Source organism: Xiphias gladius, chromosome 6 (assembly GCF_016859285.1).
Source record: "Xiphias gladius isolate SHS-SW01 ecotype Sanya breed wild chromosome 6, ASM1685928v1, whole genome shotgun sequence".
Lineage (NCBI taxonomy): Eukaryota > Metazoa > Chordata > Actinopteri > Istiophoriformes > Xiphiidae > Xiphias > Xiphias gladius.
Genome location: NC_053405.1, coordinates 31,121,208 through 31,141,940, shown reverse-complemented (window position 1 = coordinate 31,141,940; position 20,733 = coordinate 31,121,208). Strand labels below are relative to the sequence as shown.

Here is a 20,733-nt window from a genome sequence, read left to right as displayed (position 1 = left end):
ATGAGTGGAGAAACAAAACAAATGCAGATGTTTCCACACAGGTGCACTACTTGGTACAATTAAGCTATTAACATCCAATCATGCACTGTGACATGTATAAAAATGCTGAGCAGGCCTAGTTGATTTTGTATCAAGATGGCAGGAGGAAAATATCTAAATGATTTGAAAGAGGGCTCATTGTTGAGGTTACAATGGCAGGAGCTTCAGTGACAAAGACAGCTCATATGGCTAGTGTTTCAATATGAAGAGGGACTAAAGTGACATCTGCATTTAGACCTATGGGAAAGACAGGATAAACAGAAGAGCAACTTTTCCTCTGGTGACTGAGAATATCAATGCAGGATGTGATCAGACTGTGGCAGTAAGAACATTCCATCAACAATTACAGGGATATTACAGTAGGCTTGCAGTGCATAAACCCCTCATTACAAAAATGAATGCACATTTGAGAGTTAAGTGGTGCAAAAACCGTAAGCACTGGTCTACAGAGATGTGGAAAAAAGCTATATGGTCAGATGATTCATCCTTCACCATATTCACAAGTGGGTGAGTGCATGTGTGGCGTATGATGATCCTATGATGAAACATTTCCTTCCTGACGGGAGTTTTCACTTCCAGGATGACAATGCGTACATTCATAGGGCATGAGGGGTCACTGAATGGTTTGATGTGTTTGAAGATGCTGTAAATCATGCTATGACCTTCGCAGTCACCAGATCTCAACCCATCTGAACACTTTACGTCGGTTTTTCCATTAATTTCTCACGTCTTTAGGTCAGCTGGGGCAATTTCACTGGTCCGGCTTGTTATTACTGTCATTATTAAATTTTGTTGTTTATTGACCAGGTACTGTAATGTTGCCTCCTCTATGGGTCACCTCCACACCTTTGAATTGTACTGTCAAATTTAAAGGCATGAGTTTGGGGAACCTGCCATCTCCTCATTAGCTGTCTTGCTTTAGTCGAGTTTCACAAGCATCCTATCACCACCTGGGCCGGGCCAGTGGAACAGTCTCTCATTCAGTGAATTTCACTGGTCTTCTGCTCCACTGCCTTGCAGTAGTTGGGGGGTATGCTCATAGTGGTGGTAGAGGAATCCACCACACTGCTGTGAGAGCCAGTGGAAGTGCTGCCCTTGCTTAGAGGACTCTCTGAGAACCAGAGACGTCAGTCTTTTTGGACAGACCTCCCACCTCCTGAATCAGCTGCCCTCCACTGCTTGTTGGCCCTCCGACCACCAGGACTCTCTGAGATCCCGAACGCCCTCCTGGCTGTAGGGTACCTCCCTGAGCGAAGCAGGTCTGGCTTCCTTTCAGCGCTTTCATTGACCCTGGAGGGACCTTGCTCTCCACAACCATCATGATTTGGGAGCCAGAGAGGTTTCCAGTATGGATCAGGTTGTTACTGTCTCCCTGGACCCCGCTCCTCTCAACCAGCACCATGCTGGGGTGCTGAGATTCCCCACTAGACACCACTGTCTGCCCCTGAACAACCACACCTTGGGCAGGTCCAGTCTGGGTGCTGTTAACCAGTACCATGCCCTGCAGTTTGGTGGCCGGTGCCTCAGCCAGCAGCATGGTGTTCTGAACCTGTGGCTGGACTACATAGTGCACTGGCTGCAGCACAGGGGTGGTGGTGTAGTACACAGGCTGCTGCTGTTGTAGCAGGTGAATCTGGCCTTGATTTGCCATCCCTCCTGTCACCATGGCCGTGCTTTTCTTCACGTTCTGAGAATGTTCAGATGTCTCCCTTACCACAGTCTGCTCCCTTTTGGGGATGGTTGGTTGCAGCTTGCGTGGAGCGGATAGCTGTGGGGCAGTAACCAAACTTGATACTGAGGTCTGAGTGTTGATGGAGGCACTGGGCAGAGGAAAGAACGCTTGTTTGACTTCAGTTGGGAGTGTCTTGCCCACGCACACGTCAGCCAGGGTCTTAAACTTTGGTCCGAGGTCATTGAGGAATTGCAGGTTGTTGTCAGACTCCTGGAGACTGCAGCAGCCCACTGAGCTAGTAGAAGAGCCATGACCCTCACAGTCATAAACCAACAAGCTGTCCTTTACTCCAAGGTTCTCATTTCCAATGGCCATCTTCTGTTGAAAAGAAAAAAAAAGAGAAATTATTACCAAGGTTTTTGTTGAGTGAGCATAGTGATATTTTTGGCATTCATGATAGAAATTGTTTTTTAAATTGAATTTTAATGAATGAGGTGATATCTCCCAAATTAGAAAAATTAAACTATAATTAAAAAGTCTCATTATTAGTCAGTAGAAACCCCAGGAACATGTATGTTCACATAACAAAGTCTTATAGTAAAACAAGAGTGGTGCCCAACAACATGTTCTTCAAAGATTTTGAAGTTTGTGTTCATAAACCGTTGGTTTGTCCATTAACACAAAATGAGTTAATTAGCTTAAAGGGCAATTTAAAATAGGTTCTTGAAAGTTAAGGTCAAACTTAAAAAACCCTTTGCTTTAAGTGTCAGGACAAAGATAAGCACATAGAGTGATTTTTTTGTATAACTGTCAGACAAAGAAATTTGAAGTTGAGCCTTTCTATCTGTATCTGTTTTCCCCATCATTATTTACAAGACAACTATTGCCTACTCTGGGTTACAGAAAATAACAGGTAGAAATATTTAATTGATTCCTTAACCTGAGTGTAGTACTGTCCCAGGAAGTTGTCTGGCAGAGCCATGCTGTCATAAATTCCTTCCCCTCCTCCTGATTCTCTGCTTTCAAACTCAGAGTAGAAGCCACTGCCGTGCAGCTGGTTCATCATCCCCCATGTTCCATTCCTGAGGTCACTTGCAAACCCTCCTGGATAGATGGTCCTGTTCATCCCATCCATGGAAGTGACTGACTGCGCCATTGCTGAAGTTTTGCTAGCCATGCCAATACCCACATTCACTATATCTCCATCCATTTGTGTTGGCATGTTCAGCAGTGGCACTTCCTATAATAGGCCAAGGATCCAAATATTAAAACAGATTCAGAAGTTTTTCTGTTGCCTAGTGTCCAAAAATCACTTAATGCAGGTATCAAGCAAACATCCTCTAAATAGCAAGTGACCGGTGTCTATATATTATGATTCCTGTCCTTGCCAGTCAAGGTCATGTGTTTAAAAGGTAAATATGTTGGTCTTACCGTATTCTCTCCCTGGCCCTCAGTGTGGTAGTTAATGAGCTCTGATTTGGTGTCAAAAGGCATCTCAGTAAATCCCCCTGGCAGACCCCCAGCCCTCCCAAATTGGCAGAAGAGCAGCAACAAAGGAATGACTGTAAAAACAACAACAAAGTCTTAGTCTAACTAAATGGCTCCCAAAGTGTGGCATGAGGACTGCAGTGGTTCTCTCAGGTCCTCCAAAAAAAGAGGTGCATTTTCAGTTTGCCTGGCACAATATAATGAGGTTATAATGAGGTCTTGTAATAGGCCATCAGTGCAGGTAAAGACGTGCACTGACAACACATTGTTTGGCGTGAACAATTTGTTCGTTTGAAAACCGGAAAAAGAGCCTGTTAAATGTGTTGCCAGATTTGCCTACTGCCACATCAACAATCACATATTAAAGTTAGAAGAAATCTCTAAAAATTCCTGTAAAAAAACAGGGATGTGAGAGAATGTTATCTGATTACTACTGGTTCCTTTTTACTGTGATTTACTGTGGAGCAGTTATTGTAAATTTTGGCATTTGTCCACAGAAACCGGTATGTGTAGTTTTGGAGTTATAGTGGAGTGACAGATATGTTCATCGTTGAGCTAGGTTAGAGATGGTTTAGGGATGTGTTTGGTTTTATTTAGGCCCATATAAGAATCTGGACGGAAACTTAGAATCTTAGTTTAGCTAAAATTTTGAATGGTGGTGTTTGTTTGCAGTTTGTCTGTAAGACAGTGTAATTTTAATTCAACTTTTTCAGTGTACAGACAGCTTATCAATACAAACCATACAAAAGTTTGAAATAATAATAATAATAATAATAATGAATAAACAGATTACAAAAATGCTGGGTTAGGATGTAGTGCAGAGAGTGTATGTACAAGTGCATTAAATTGATGTGCTATGATCTGATATGTGTATCTGTGTTTGTGTCTTAGCATATGAGACATGTGTAAGGTCTCCTCAGTTAGGATTCAGGAAAGAAAAAAAAAATAATAATAATAATAAAATAAAATTCAAATTGAGGCCCCACCAAGATCCCATAGTGTGCATTGGAATGCTGAAGTCAAGGGTGTGGGAGAGCCTCTTGCTGACCTCAGAGAGTGTGGATGTGGTTGTCTCTTTGATTAGAGTTAAAGCTATGGTTTGAGTTGCTGAGTTCCATACAAGATGTAGTTTATGTTGGGTTTGGTGTAATCTGCGGAGGATTTTGTATTGAATCTGCTCAAATTGAATGCGCTTAAACAAATTTTTGCTAGGTTTTTAACATAGTCATACAATGCGCTTTGCACTGTCTGATCAGTCACTGAAACACCAATTTCAACAGATTCTCCTTGTGCCAAATTAGTAGCACTGTCCCTTCTGTTATGGTAGTTCAGCTCTTCCTATACCTCCTAACAATTGCTGTACCCTGTCCCATCTTTATGAAGTCTCACAATCTGGATTCTTGGTTGTTCAGGCAGTTCTTTACCATGTGAAGCCATGTTGCAATAGACACAACCCAGGCCAAAACTGAGGAAACTATGGGGTTCACAAATTATTTTATAACCTTATTATGCAATTAACCTTAATTTGAAATCACAGGTGTACTCACTTTTGTTGCAGTGATCACATGTAAACTGACTTTTGTTGCATTTTGAATGATTTAACATTGTGATGTTGCAAAGGGATGTAGTCCATTTTGTTGTATACTGTACAATGTGTGAATATGTGTCATAGTGACATGAGAGGTCTGGACTGCATTTTGTGCTTAAGTGAATGGCAGCAGAAATTTGGTGTGTAAATCTGGGGGAAAGGGCGGTTGAGCTACATAAGGGAAGGTAGGTGTGGATGTTTCTTGGATTACCCAGTAGAGTGATGATTTGTGTTTAGGATTTAAGATTGAGGTGGATACTTCATGAAGGGAACCATTAGGTAATCAAACATAAAAGTAAGCATAATAATAATAATAATAATAATAATAATAATAATAATAATAATAATAATAATAATAATAATAATAATAATAACAATAATATGATAATTCCATATTGAGAGTGATGGGGCTGTCATAATAAAAGAGAAGAGAAAAAGGAAAGTGAACTAAAGTGATTAAACTAATTATAACTAAAAATATTAATAATAATAATGATAGCAACAATAGCACTATTGACATCATCATCATTGTTCTTACAAAACTACCATCATAATCATCTTTTTCCACATTCTTCCTCTTCTTTTGGCTGCTCCCATTAGGAGCTAGTTTCCCTCAGTTTCTTTTTTTCCCCTTTACGTAGGTTAGTGACATTTCCTTCAAGTTAGTCATTTTCTGTTTTATACCTGAGAATCATATCTTTTAACTCAGAAACCTCAGCCCGAAGTGTCTCCAGAAAATCTAACTTGCTCAAGCATTCAATTGGTTTTAGTTTGTCCTCTATTAGCATTATGATAATGAGCTCAGTGTCAGAGAACTCCAGTGATTCTAAACCAAGCACGTGTGGAGTCTTTTGGTGGCTGGTTTTCTACTATTGGTTCTCTCAGTTTAGTGTTTGGTGTACTGGAAAAATTTTCCATTGGCGTTGAGTTTGTGTTGTAGTCGCTTTGGATGTCCAAAAAAGATCAGAAAAAAGGAGTTTGTGTCGTGGATTGCTTGCTGCAGAGAGTGGGTGTCTGCCAGTGAATTATTTTAAATTTTAACAATGGCTTATTCCTTAGTTTATGTTGTATTTCTTTTTCTAGAAGTCTGAATGATACATTTTATTTGGAAAGTTCTGCTGCTGTGCCAGAGCTCTGTGCACTAGTTTAACATCATCATAGAGTGCAGCTGAACTTAAACTATTTTATCCTTGAATATAAAACTGTGCAAAGTGTAAATTATCGGCTAAACTGTAAACACATTTCCCAGGTATAAAACTGTGGACCAAAATTTTATTTTTGTTGGCAAATACAAAACAACTACAACATGACACATCTATATTTTTAGGCATACATGTGCAAAATAGTGGAGCAAGAATAATAAAAAACCTGCACCACTTACAAGTGTGTCATCATAAGGTATATTTAAAAAATAAATGCTTTCCCGTAAAACTACAAACTGACTGACAGTAGCAGACACTTCAGTTAAGTACAGCTCATACACTTTAATGATCACTGTCAGCACAGACAGGACAGAACCTGAAAGTTTGCTCAGTAATTCATTTGCACAGTTTGTATTGACAAAACATCAGCCTGATACCTGCACACAGCTGTTTGCTGGTGTTCGCTCCCTTGTAGGTATAGACTGTATAAAGTAAAATCCACACACTGTTCAGTCGATCTCCAATGCCTCACATCTTGTACCCAGAGATAATATCTCTCCAACAAACACAAATGGAGCTTAGATCAGCACGCTGAGTATTTTTTTCAATCTATCCTTCTTGCAGATGCAATTTCTAGAGCTGCTATGAGACACCCAGAGTCAGGTAACAATCCTGAGTCACCACAGTTGCATAAACTGTGGTGGATCCACATAGACCATAATTATTCACGGCACAATTTACAGGACTTTTGTGACTCAAGGCGGCTCCTATAGCCAGCTATCATCTATGTTAGTTTTTCAGTTACAATAACCTGTTTGTGCACATTCTAATACCTTGACTTTCACAAACTAAACATTTTACTCCTCATGCAGACCTAACTGAACCACTTACAAGAACAAGTAACCACTGCATATACATAAGATTTAGCGCAGATGTAAATGTTTCTGAGAAAAGTTGCAAATACAATGAGAAATATTGGGATTTTATGAATCGATATTGGCCTGTCAAATAAAAATCGTGATTAATTGGAAAATTAATTTTTTTATCCAGCTTTATTGATCACACGATCCTTCATCAGAATGAGCATTACATCATACTTACGTGCTAACAGCAACAGGGCAAGGAATAGCAGTCCAATGCCGGCAGATCCTAACTCTCCTCCTTTGCTGGGCTGACCATTGGCACCTTGTTTTCCACATATCACTCCATCCTCACAGGTACAAACATGGACTCTCACTTTCTGTGGTTCTGGACAGGCCTCTCCCTGCTTGTCCCTCACCACAAATTCCACCATATAGAAATCAGGCCACAGGGACTCCTGGGCCCTCAGGATAGCTGCAGTATCTGTCAGCAACAAGACAAACATATGAAAAAAGGTAACAAGTCCACAGGTCTAAAATGCGTGTCAGCCATCCTAGAAAAAAAAAACTTAGTGCTATTATTTGGGTCATAACCTGTTATTTATGAAGCTCAAACCAACTCATGTAGAATTTCTCATTTTTGCAACCCCTAGTTGTAAAAAAAAAAAAAATGCATACCAAAAAACAAAACACAAATCTATGGCAGACAAAAAATCATGAACCATTTCTAATATCTATATAAAATCACTTTTAAATAATTGGCAGCAATATTCTCCTCACCATTGAGATATTCCACCTGCCACTTGCCCTCAGTGCCTTCTGGGACAATGACAAAGTCAAAGGGAGGTCCGTTAGGGAATGCATCCTCATCTTTAGCGTTCACAATAACAGCATCATCCAGGGTACACATAGTCTGGATATTACTGGTCAGGGTGGGGCAGTGGTCATTAAAATCCTCCACCTGGATGGCTATGGTGCCGGTGGCTGTTTTAGCGGGCATGTCTATATTAGAAAAACACAAATAAGAACAGCTCATTCTGCATTTACTTAATTTATCTTTCCATTCTTCAGAGACAAGTTCAAAAACAAACACTTCACTCTCCCTGCTGCTTGACAACAGGTGTACACAACTGGTTGCCCTGTGGTGTGTTCAAATTGAAGTTAAAGCATTTTGTCTCCTTTATTTATGTGAATTTCAATTCTGGACTCACAGACAGGCAGTCCCCCACCTGTACAGATGTTAGCTACAACTACCTAGCAATGTTCAGGTTTTCAGGTAGGGAAGTCATACAGCCTTCAGGTGAGCGCAAATTTCAGTTCGCACTGCCTAAGCGAAGTGTAGTCTTACCCTGCAGGGGATGACTCCTCCCATTTTGGACATTAGTCTTACATGTAAAACATCTGGAGCTGGAGCAGATATACAGTATATTGGAAGAGTGTACCTTCTGTAATGCAGACTACTTTAGCAATATATGTCCCATTAACCAGGAATGGAGATTCTCTGTCAGGCATCTTGTTCAGTTTGATCTCAGCTGTCTTTGGGTCGATGCTTAGCCAGTTGTCAGGGTCTGAGCCCTTGGCATACCTACAGAATAAATACACTGTGTCAGTTATTATTATTGAGTGTAGAAAATGAAGCTGACATTGTTTTTTTAACTGTAGGCTTTCATGTGTCTTTGTTTGTGTGCACTGACCTGACATTCTCAGCTGGTTTCCCAGTGTCTCCATCTATTGCAGCATAGCAGGCAATAATGTCTTTAATGTTGATGGAGTGGCCTCCCTCTGAGATGGGAATAGCTTTCACTTTCGGGTCAAAATGTGGCCCCTCAGGCTGGTTCTTCACATTGATTTTGATCGGATAGGTTTTAAATGTTGTCCCATTCTGCCATGATGATCCTCCAGGTGCACCACTTGCACCACTTGCACCACTTGCACCACTTGCACCACTTGCACCACTTGCACCACTTGCACCCCCCCCCCCCGTTCCATCTGCTCCCCCTCCGAAACCGATACCAGCTCCTGGAGCCTTGTTTCTCACAACTAGTCCCAGTTCAAGATCCTTCACATCCTCAAAATCCACAGCCTGTGAAATAACACACACAGACAGAAGAAACTCAAATTATTATTCACAGTATTTGTCAATACAGGCTCACAGAATCCAGTAAAATTAGGGATAGAATGCAGGGTTTTATGTACATCCATAATGTTTAGGTCATGTGCCATGGAAGAGCCATTTACACCTATTATTCATATAAAATGAAAGGGTTTTTTTCAGTTTCCGGTTATGTGTTATGGGTATAATGATAAAACTTCTTCAGGTTATAGTTAAGTTTTTGTCATGGTAAAACACAATAAACCTATGCTACAATTAAAAAAAAACAAACCCTTTTTCTAAATTTAGCCTGGGTCATCTAATTGAAGGGTCATTTGTAAACCTATTCCCTTTAAATGTACTGAAAATTAATAGGGCTTAGTAAATCCACTCTTATGTTTGGGCAAAAATGATACCTGAGAGGGCAGCCTTGAGTTGATCCTGATTCTGTGACTCGCCATCTGAGGCTTTTTATGTCTTACAGACACCCTTAAAAATATTTAAAATCTCAGAGATGCCTCATCTAATTCAGGCTTATATGATGCATTTCCACAAAAAATTTAAACAAACAATAATGATGCCTACAAAAGAGATATCTCTGCATTGTATTTTTGTGCAATTATTGGACATAAAATAAATAAATACTTATCAATATGAGAGTCCAAAAGAAACAGTGTATGTGTTTCCCCATATTTCTTGTTCCAAAATGTAAAGGGGCATGCCCTGAAGTCCATAGGTCCTAGGAGGCTGCTTGCATTGCCTGCTACTAGGCTTGAAAGTGGATCTTTTCACAAATATTTTGTAACACCCTATGAAATTTTGTCATTTCAGAGAACCTGTGACCGTTTGACCTGTAACCATAACTTCACATTAGCACCTATGGATATGATGTATCCTGCTGCACAGTATATGTATGATGCACACCCACAAACTCACCCTCCTTCTACCCTCCTGGAATGCAAAAGCTTATACTGGTTGGTTCTGTGATTCATTGCTGTTAGCCCTGATGGCACCCCCTCAGCAAGCTGTGAACTTGTTTGTTTTGATTGCAGATGGTAGGTGTTCTCATCACATTCAGAGCGGTAACCCTGCACCAGCATGTTGAGTTTAGATATAAGCACTTCACAACAAAGGGAGTGCTATGACTTTTAGCTTTAGCTCTGCCCTTCTCTTTTTCTCCTGTGATTTTTTGCCCATCAATCTACACTCAATAACCCATAATGACAAAATGAAATGAAACTTTTTCAAACTGAGTTCAATGGCCATAGTTTATAACGGCATACACCCAAAATTGGCACTGTATGTCAGGACAAAAACCAATCTCTGTAGACCTCCGTGTAAAAATTGTGGCGAGGCATAGATCAGGGCAAGGGTATAAAACCACTTTTCTAAAGCTCTGAGCAAAGTACTCATCACCTGGCTATACCATTCCTACAGTGAAGCATGGTGGTGGCAGCATCATGCTATGGGGGTGCTTTTCAGCAGCAGGGACAGGTACACTGGTCAGAATTCAGGAAAAAATGAATGCAGTCAGGTACAGAGAGGTCCTTGAAGAAAACATGCTCCAGAGAGCACACGACCTGAGACTTGGGCGATGGTTAACCTGTCAGCATGACAATGACCAGAAGCATACAGCCAAGACAAGGTTGAAGTGGCTTCAGGACAAGTCTCTGACTATCCTTGAGTGGCCCAGCCAAAACCCAGACTTAAACCCAATAGAACATCTGTGGAGAGACCTGAAGATGGCAGTTCGCAGACACTTTCCATCCAATCTGATGGAGCCCGAGAGGATCTGTCAAGAAGAATGGGATAAACTGCCCCAATCCAGGTATGCAGAGCTTGTAGAGACTTACCCAAGAATACTCAAAGCTGTGATTGCTACCAAGAACTGAATTATACAACAAAGAACTGAATTAAGGGTCTGAATACTTCTGTAAATTTGAGATATACAAGACCCACTCATTAATCAGTGCACTAATCTTTGCACTGTTGGCAGAGGCTACACCCACTAGCAAGAGAGCTGCCAGTCACCCAAATAAGAAGTGCTCTACCACTGATAGTCTGGTGGTGAACGCTAACCAGTCAGAAGCAGTGGTCTCCGGGCTGGTGAAAACCAGTGCTTTTCTGGAAGGTAGTGGAAGATCTAGTAAGGAGGCAGAAATGTCAAAGGTCGTTGACACAGTGATCCAGGTTGCAAGTACTCAGGCCAGGGTCCTGGGTAATTCACTGGTACAATTGACAATGGGAAGTATATTTGGTTATGCTGAGGGACCCTCAACGAGGCATGGCAGACTTCATTGCTGACCTGATGGCCTTGGACCTTCATGATGCCTATTTTCACATTGCCATCAATCCAGATCACAGAACGTCTTTTGGAGCACCTTCAAGTACCATGTCCTGCCAGTTGGCCTTATGTATCACCATGCACCTTCACAAAATGCATGGATGCTGCACTTATCCTCCTGTATATTCTCCATTATTATATTGGGAAGACAGGTGTTGATAAGAATCACCATCATGGCTGTATTGTTCTACATCTGAGTGTACTGAAGTCTTCATCCAGCATACAAGAGTGAGGTAGCTTCTCTTGTAAGCACAGTCCAATGCTGCCACTCTGAGAATGTTTTATCTCCCAGGGTCCCAGAATTTAGCAGCAGACCTGCTGTCGAGTGGGGGTCCACACCCGGGCAAGTGGCGCTTACACCTTCATATGGTGGAGCAGATATGGCTCACCATTCCAACAGGCAGAAGAGTATCTCTTTACTTTTGTTTACAAATTGGTGTAGTGCAAATTGAAAGGACTCTTCGACTTGCCACATCTCTTTTTACCCTGGGCTGGGCAGAATCAACTATGAGGGTACTTGGCAGCAGTTTCTACTGCCCATGACAAGTGTGATGGGCTGTCCCTGGGAACTCATCCTCTTGCCCACCTCTTCAATATTTGAAGGGTCTGGGACAGAGGCCAGCCATCTCCTTAGGTGGTTCTCAGAGTTCTTTGTCTGTTTGAACAGAGCAGCCTTCCTTTTTGGTGATAAGGATAGAGTGGTCCACCTCCTACTAAACCCAGCCTCCCAGGCGAAAGTATTGACAAGGCATTTTGTCTCCAGACCTCTGGTGCTGGAGGCTTTCCATCATTCTCTGCACCTCTCTGCAGTGGCGGAGAGGCTTTACAGACTGTACCCCGTGAGAGCCCTCAGGTGGTATGTGGGCCTTTTGCTCCACAGACATCCTTTTTTGTCTCATAGGGGAGAACCACATTAAACTGACCTGTTTTGAAGCAGTGTCTAGTGGACCTGATCTTCCTTGCTTATGAGCATGCAGGCAAAGTTCCACTTTCAGGGCTTATGGCACATTCTACCGTTTTGAAGTGCGCCCTTAGAAGATGCATGTAATGAAGCTGGCTAGGCCTCCTAATTGACCTTGGTTTTTCATTGTGGAATTACTTTCAGTCCAGACAACAGAGACTGATGTATCTCCCTGCTATTATTATGGGTAACGTGAGATCACTGAATAAAAAAAATGGACGAGCTAACAGCCCTAGTGAGAGATTGGAGAGACTTCCATAAGTGTAGTGTTGCGTGTTTACCAGATATATGGCTTCAGGAAAATACTCTGGATCTCACTGCTACCATTGACAGCTTCCACACAGTTCGTACGGACAGGATGGAATGTTTCTGTAGCCCACACATTGAACTATTAGCTGTCGGGCTATGTCCATACTACATTCGCAGGGACTTCTCATACGCCATCTTGGTTGTTGTTCACCTGCGAGTGACGTCTTCCACTCTGTTACCACAAGACTCTGGACTATGCAACCCAAGTCCTTTCTTCATGATCAGAGACTTCAACTGGACAAGAAATTATTGTACCTTGCATATTACTTTTTGTACATTTGCATTTGTACATTTTTTCTATCCACTTATCGTTTATTTTTATAATTACTATGTTGTAATCCTTTTTACTTTTCTACTTATTTACTTCCTATATTTACTTCCTATTTCCCTGCGTGTTGTGCAATAGTCGCAAAACAATTTCCCTGTGGGGATCAATAAAGTTTTTCTTATTCTGATTAGGATTCTAATATATTTCTTTTAAATTAAAACTGCAGTACCTTGTTGAGCATTAGGATGCCTTCGTTGGTGTTGGGGTCTGTTCTAATGCTGAAGTACCCAGCCTCATTGCCTTTAACAATATCAAACACGGCTTCCCAGTTGTCTGTGCCCTCCTGGTCCAGGTCCTCTGCTTTGATTCTCATCACCACTACACCCTGTGTGTTTTCCTCAATGCTGCCCTCGTACTGTAAAATGAAACACATCATGAGATGAAAGTAACATGGTTCATTTCAGCAGCATTTGTTGATTAGAGTTTCTTAGATTTTAATATGTCATCTATGACATGCTCAGGGAGAGAACTGTTGGGTTTCTCTCTATAATATGGTGAGGTCTTGACCTTACTACGTAAAGTGCATTGAGATGATGTATCTTATGATTTGGTGCTATATAAATAAAACTGAATTGAATAAGCACATCCAAATTTCCATATGTTATTTTCTTTTTCTCATCAAAAGACCTCTGAATACCCTCCAGGAAGAGTGTGAGAAAGAAACCTACCTCTTCTTTTTCCAGAGTGGGAAGGTTGTCATTCATATCTTTGATCTTAATGGTAACAGTGCTGGTTCCACTGTTTCCCCCTGGTTTGCCATTTAGGTCTTGACCTTTCACAGTCAGTGTGTAGTGATCTGCTTTCTGAAATTATAAAATGAAAACTAAAGTATTCACCACTTTTTAACACTAACATCCACCATGATTTTATCCAATGAAAAAGTTTTTATATGTAAAGTCAGACTCACATACCATCTAATCTGACTATGTTCAAAATAAAGAAAACAATGTACCTCCCTGTCCAGGGAAGGCCTTTTGACATAGATGGTCCCTCCAGTGGTAATGTAGAACATGTCATCGGGTGGATTCTGATCTATGATGGAATAGGCGATCTGAGAATTCTCATGCCCTGGTTGATCTGCATCAGTTGCAGTGATTTTCATAACTGAAGTCTCTGTATCAAAAAGAATTAAATGAAATTGTCATTAAACTGAACGGTTAATGCACAGTAGGTACAGCCTACTAGCTTCAGTCTGATGTGCTCTGATAACAGCAAACTGAATGCATTTAATTTCACCCTGGCTGATGTTCTGAGGTCAGAAGGAACAGACAACCTGAGCTCAGAAAACACTTTGACATTAATGTTGATACGGTATGATAACTTGTCCCAACTCAAGTGATGTAAAATTGTTTACCAAAGGTGCTAGCTGCCTTTTTCACAAGTTGAAGCAATTTATAAATCTATCCTATACTATATGAACATTTTAGAGCAGTATATCATTATGATCTTATGTAAATTTTGAGCTTTTTTCATGTGTCCAACGGGAATTCCCTCTGAGAACAATTAAGAGACTTAGTTTTCAGCTAGATAAAAAGGCACTCCCTGACTTTGCTAAAGCACTTTTTAGCACCCCCACACCCCAAAAATCCCTCCTTCATCAATGTTAAAATTTTGAATCTATGAATTGTGTTTTGTTTCAAAACATGAAGAAGGACAGAAGAAAGAGAATAAAATTGGTCATTATTCAGTTTTCGATAAGAAAATAGAACCCATTTTGACAATGGTACATGTGGATGCATAAAGAGCACTGACTAATTGATCATTTGTCCAAAAACTGCACCCACAACAGATAATTTAGTTCAAAGGTCATTTAAACAAATGTCCCTTGCAACTTCAAATTTAAACACGTTGAATGCAGCCCAGGGTACAGGCACAACACATCACTTTTAAAATTTCCAAATATGTGGTATAAATACTAGGTCAGCATTTAATACTGTCTAGCTCCACATAATTGGAGAAAAGCATTGTGTAGGCCATGTGCACTCGCTTTTAATCTTGAGCCTCTCAGTAACTACAGTAAACAGGTATATTGTCCATATACTGGGGGTGTACTTATTTCTGTCACTCTTACGTTGGGGAGAAATGTTATTTTTAAAAATTAGTTTTTTTCTTGTAATTAAAGTGATGAGAACCAGTAGATAACATGAAAATATTGTCTACTTTAAACTTTGCACCTTAGGTTTTTCTATCAAGACAATTTAAAATTTCACTGCTATCTTCTTTTTGGGGAGCAGTATCCTTCCCTGCACACACACAAGGTTATTGTGACCTTAAACAGCTTAGTAGAAAGAGGTAATAAAACAGAAAATCTTGCAGATATAAAATGACAGTGTTTTGCTTTATTCATAATGAAGCCATGTTGGATTACTTTGTCATCACATATAAGGATGAGGATTTTTGAGAACTGTACACAAAAGCAGAAACACTTACCTGCAGGACTGAGCTCATTCACCTCCCCATGCTTGATGGCTCCAAACACTGGAGCATTGTCATTCTCATCTACAACCTTTATTCGTATGTCGATTTTTTTCTCTGCATGCCTTCCATCAGTATACGTAGCAACACCTGACAGCTGAAACAGCAGAAGATAAACACTCAACTCTTGTCATCTTTATCCTCTGTCCTTGCATGTATATTCGCACGCATAAAAAGCCTATGACATTGATGTGTAGCAAATAGTTGCCCCGATGTCTCAATATTAAATATGAAAAACAGCAGTTACTGAATCTTAGACAGGAAATGTCACATCAAGGTCATATAGTACAGCAAAATAGGATAAAATCTACAATGGATCACTCACATTGTACGTATCGATCAGCTCTCTATCAAGCACTTTGGTCACACGAATGTGTCCACTTTTAGGGTCGACCACAAACACATGGAAGGGATATTGGCTTGCACCAATGCCTTCCAGGGAGTAGTGGATATTTGCCTCATTTTCATTATCTGATCGAATCTGAAACACAAAGGAGTAGACCTGATCATTTCATTGCACCCTAAAAATTTTATTTTTTAAATACTAAACTAAAAAATAAAACCAAGGCACCTTGCAGATCCATGCGTATCTGGGCTACGACTGTCCCCATTTTGTCCGTCTCCAGGGGCCCCCTCTAGTGGCTGGTGATGGTTATTTATTATTTGGCCATCCAGATTGTAGTAAAACATACTACTGCATACTAGTGGAACTGATTGTTTGTGTTTTCATTTTTGTAAACATGTAACTTGATATATATATGGAGTGCAGACAGTATTTTGCCATCTTTTTAATCTAAGGTGAAAACTGTTATGCAGTGCATTTTTTTTATTGATCTATTGGAGTAGCTGCTCTTCTGACTAATTATTTTATCATTATTATTATGACTGTATGTTTATCTGTTTTTAACAAGTTTGTGTTTCTGCTGTTCACCTTTTAGAACCTGCTCTTTAAAATCAATCACATTCTTGTTGCTACAATTCACTGTATGTTTTTGCTTCCTGTATTATCAATGTCAAGATCGATAAATAAAAAATAAAATAAAATAAATAATCGGCCAAAATGACTCCTCACCCAGATTACATTCCACAATCAATTTCTCTGCAGCACAGTGAAGACATTTTTATTCATAGTGTTGGGCTACTGTTTTACCTGTTAGCTTCTGCCAGTTATTTATGTTTCAGACGTAGTACGTAGAGATCTGTGACTCACCCTGGCAATAGATTCATGTTGAGTGTAGTCTACATTTTCCCTCAGAGACTTTGGAGGGAGAATCCATTCTCTTCTTTTTCTGACCAGATTGTCTCCAGAGTTGGCCCTCACCACAGCAACAGCCTGGAGCTGGAATACGACAGGTGTAATTACAATGAACCTGGCAGATGAATCTAAGCTCTACACTTGTAAAGTCATCTTCATATTGTTAAAGGTTGCATAATGGGAGAAATTTGGAAAACCATCCGCTGGTCTACTCTACATATTCTTGGACAACCTTTTGAAATGTTCTATTTTTTTTGTTTTTGTATTGTTTGTTTGTTTGTTTTGTTTCCATTTTATCAACAAACTATATTTACACTTTTCAGGGTCACAAACTAAAATGGTTAGGGTACTAAATGACTAAGTAATAACAAATTATAAGGTTTCCAACACAGTTTGTGTAGCATGTGGTGTACCAAATTGCCTCTATCTGTGGAGCTTTATTATTTCTTTTCTATATTAGTGATTTTTAATCCATTTGTAAATCTTTAAGCATTTTCTTTGCCGACACCAATATGATTTAAGAACAGACTTCCATCATCTAATAAAAATAGAGAGACATAGTGAGAGATGCAACATGGTTTAAGCTGATTAAGCTTTCATTATATTTTCAATATTTTTATATTATTCATTTTACTAGTTGATTAGCAATCAAAACCCACACAGGAGTTTTGAGTTCTTCTGCCTGATGAGAGCTCTACCCAGTAGTAGATGGAGCTATATTCTGAAAATGAAAAAACTCCATGTACTCAAATGAATGAAAACTATGAAGTGTTCTGTGAGGTTCTAACAAGAACAGAATAAACATGGAATAGTCTGCGAGATGTCAGCAAACGGTGTGAGAAGAGTTGCATGAGCTGATACAGCCAGCTTGGCTAGTCAATGATAGTTTTCTACATGTTGAAAATACCCATTTTATCAAACACTTTGCTGTCTCCAGCCTCAGTCTTTGGTGTTGCCATGCAGTATATTCTGCTGTTTGTATTTTTCATAAGCAATCAATTATACCAACAGTCAAGGGAGAAGAAGGAGAGGTCAATCCCAAGGATGGTAAAACATCAAACTTTAATGACTTGTTCAGTCATTATTCATTAGCATTATTATTCGCACTGGTTGTCCTGTAGTCAAGCCATGTAGATGGAAAAATAGAAGTTACCTGGAGTAAATATATAGCCCTTTAACCAATAGTGAAGCCTGCTGGAGAGTGGAGCAAGTGAGACCTTGATATGAACAAATTGATAGACTATGTTTATCTACCTGTGTCACAAGTTTTAGTAGTCATACTGAATTTTATATTACCTGTCAAGTACTTTGAAGCTGTTTGTGTTCAGAACAGAAGCCAATACCCTGCCACTCTTAGGAAATGTCACTACGGGTATGTAAAAATAACAGAGGAGCTATGATATACTTTGAGTTTCCTAGGAAAGGAGCAGCAGGTGACAAAGTAGTGTGGAGAAAATCTTTCTCACCAGGAACGTGGCATGTATGAAAAACTGAGCACACAAAATACAAACATGGTCTATTTATAATAATTATTCATGCAAGACATTATCAGTATAGTCGTTGATATCCTTTTTCTCATTTGGATAATTACTCACTGATATATTATTTCATGTTGTTCTGAATGTGTAGTTCCAATATTCACACACAAAAGAATACTAAATGAAACAACACTCAGCTGTTCAATCCGAATTAGGTCTTGATTTAAGTCATCAACCGGCAACACCAAAAAAGCAGTATAGTAGGAAAAAGGAGAAAAGAATGTAATCAGTCAGTCAAATCAGAGCTGGTTTAATTCTGAAATCATAACACCTAGTGCAACAAAATTGCTGTGTTAACATTTTCTGGTTCAAATCAAACACTAAATTTCTGATAAATTACAATGTTTGGCAAAATAATACTTGCGTATGAATTGTAGCTTGTAAAAATTTGTGGCTGAATCCAAATGAAACATGCTTGAAAAACAACAAAGAATAAAATAGAAAAACCTCAGAAAGTTCAAGGTGATATGCTGAGCCACAGAGTCAGCATATTAAGCTTCTAACACAAATATACTTTATATTAATCATTAAATCATTAGTTTTAAATCATTTTCTGTCAAGTGATCTACTACTCATGCACCCGGCATTCTTTTAATTTACCTTTTATTTCAAGGTATTAATGGATTAGTTACTGCTTTTGTTTATAGGATGCATAAGATGAGGCCTAATATAACCTTTATGATGGTGTAAGTAAATTTCATTATTACAATAGCATAATTTAATAAGAAAAATGAAAGTGAGCATAAAAAGCTGTATACAGTCAATCAAAGTGGAATAAAATTATGTGACAGGCTTGCATTAACTTACATCTTTCAACAAATTTTTTATAAGAAATAAAATTCTGGTTTACAGGCCTTGCCTTAATAAGACTGATGATTTAAATGGACAAGCTCGTGTGAAGAAGGACTCATAAGTTATGATGGGAAAAGTAATAAGGACACCAAGCTCACACCTGTGTTACCATGGCAACCAGGTATTTGTAATAAAGCCAAGGAGTAAACACAGCTAAACATAATGTTCTATTTGAAGAAGGTTTTGGACAGGTAATCTGGTAACATTTTTGAAGTCAGTCTGGTAACAGAAACACAGTCGCTTCTGCTTGGATAACAGGTAGTCAACAGGCGCTCTGCCCTCTGATCTCACATTTTGTTTTATCACCTACGTGTCCATTTAAACCGTTAACAATATTTTAAAAAGATTATAGCTTTTATGTTTGGAGTTGAGACGTCCATAGAAGCTTGATAGACTACGAAACAACATTAACTGAATATGAAAGTTTGTAGACTGTAACAGTGGAAAAACACAGCAGGTAAAAGAGACAGGAAACTTCTTCAGTACTCACCATAACCAGTAACAGCAAAAATACAGGTGTAGAAACATGAATCATGACCGCTTTTCGTATCAAGTGAACCGATAAAATCCAGATGAGAGTTCCTGGCTGATTGTGAGCTGATGGAGGCGAGAGGGAGGCTTACAGGTTCGACATAAAGTTGTATAATAATATTGAGACTATTAATAAAACTACTAATTAGGGGGGCAGTAGGTGGTTTGCAGTAACATATCCAGACTCTGTAGGCCCAGAGGCAGAAATACCTGCAGAATGTGATGGCAAGAGAGTGGAGAGAGACGAGAAAGCACAAAACTACCGGAGAGAGAGGAAGCCGAGTTAGTAACAAAAATTGATAAATGCATACAGATAGAGAGGGAGAGGAGGAAAGAGGAGCTTGTTGCATGAGGAAGTCCCCCGGCAGTCTAGGCCTATAGCAGCATAACTAGGGGATGGTTCAGGACAAGTCTGAGCCAGCCCTAACTGTAAGCTTTAAACAAAAAGGAAGGTTTTAAGCCTACTCTTAAACATGGAAAGGTTATCTGCCCCCTGGATCCAAACTGGAAGATGGTTCCACAGTAGAGGAGCCTGATAACTGAGGGCTCTGCCTCCAGTTCTATTTTTAAATAATTTCTGCCAATACGGTTATATTACTCTGAGATATTAACAGAGGGTTGCATTTTTTTAAGTCAGTAAGGGTCAAAATAAATGTATTCGTAATGATGGTTAGTGTCTTGCTTTTTTAAAAAGGGACAGGCCCTAGGCTACCTGCTAGTTAAAGCAGCACTGTCTCATTTATGTGCCAAATATACCTAAACAAGATCCAGCATGTGAATGCAGCCTTAGGTTACTTACACACCGATAATGTCCCCAGCAGAGTAAAACATTGCTCAGTGTCACTGTGAGGTATGATGAGGTATGAGTTACAGATTTAATATTGCAGTGTCTGGAGGAGTCACTGAAGACATTGAGTCTTACCAGTGTGTTACAGACCTCAAAACCAAAATAACAACCATGAAGAATGTTTGTGAACACTCCTATTCCAAATTATAACTCAGCTCATCTTGCAGGAAACAAAAGCAAGCACAAAGAACTTTTTTTTAGCATATTTTTATTGAAACAGGTGTAATACATAAACATTATTAATTGTTTAAAAACTCTCCTGCCTGTGTCTCATGTCTCTGTCAAGTAAGCTTTCTAGTCAGATGCATGTCTGTCCACTGAGTCTGTCTAATGAGTGAATTTTTTCCTGCTTTCATCTAGTGTCTTTGTTTTATTGAGGTGTTCTTCATCCTTACACACTACAGTGAGTGCC

General features: G+C 39.6%; 1 protein-coding gene across 1 annotated transcript; it reads right to left on the bottom strand.

Moving 5' to 3' along the window:
• Window positions 1-1,019: 1,019 nt before the first annotated feature.
• Window positions 1,020-19,478, bottom strand: LOC120790799 (desmoglein-2-like). The gene is made up of 15 exons (XM_040128661.1): window positions 19,434-19,478; window positions 16,509-16,637; window positions 15,624-15,779; window positions 15,254-15,395; window positions 13,776-13,936; window positions 13,492-13,626; window positions 12,993-13,178; window positions 8,484-8,872; window positions 8,232-8,374; window positions 7,570-7,791; window positions 7,031-7,273; window positions 3,143-3,273; window positions 2,652-2,951; window positions 1,161-2,089; window positions 1,020-1,098 (listed from the first exon to the last, which is right to left on the bottom strand). Exons 1-15 carry the CDS (start codon window positions 19,476-19,478, stop codon window positions 1,020-1,022), a joined length of 3,390 nt encoding a protein of 1,129 aa, XP_039984595.1.
• Between the last annotated feature and the right edge of the window lie 1,255 nt (window positions 19,479-20,733).

What these genes read in the sequence shown, in the direction of transcription:
- LOC120790799 (XM_040128661.1), bottom strand. Translation starts at nt 19,478, where the DNA reads ATGATTCATGTTTCTACACCTGTATTTTTGCTGTTACTGGTTATG. An exon ending in AGCTGATCGATACGTACAAT is followed by an intron (nt 15,396 to 15,623) that starts GTGAGTGATCCA and finishes CTGCTGTTTCAG; the next exon opens with CTGTCAGGTGTTGCTACGTA. An exon ending in GAATGAGCTCAGTCCTGCAG is followed by an intron (nt 13,937 to 15,253) that starts GTAAGTGTTTCT and finishes TTTTTGATACAG; the next exon opens with AGACTTCAGTTATGAAAATC.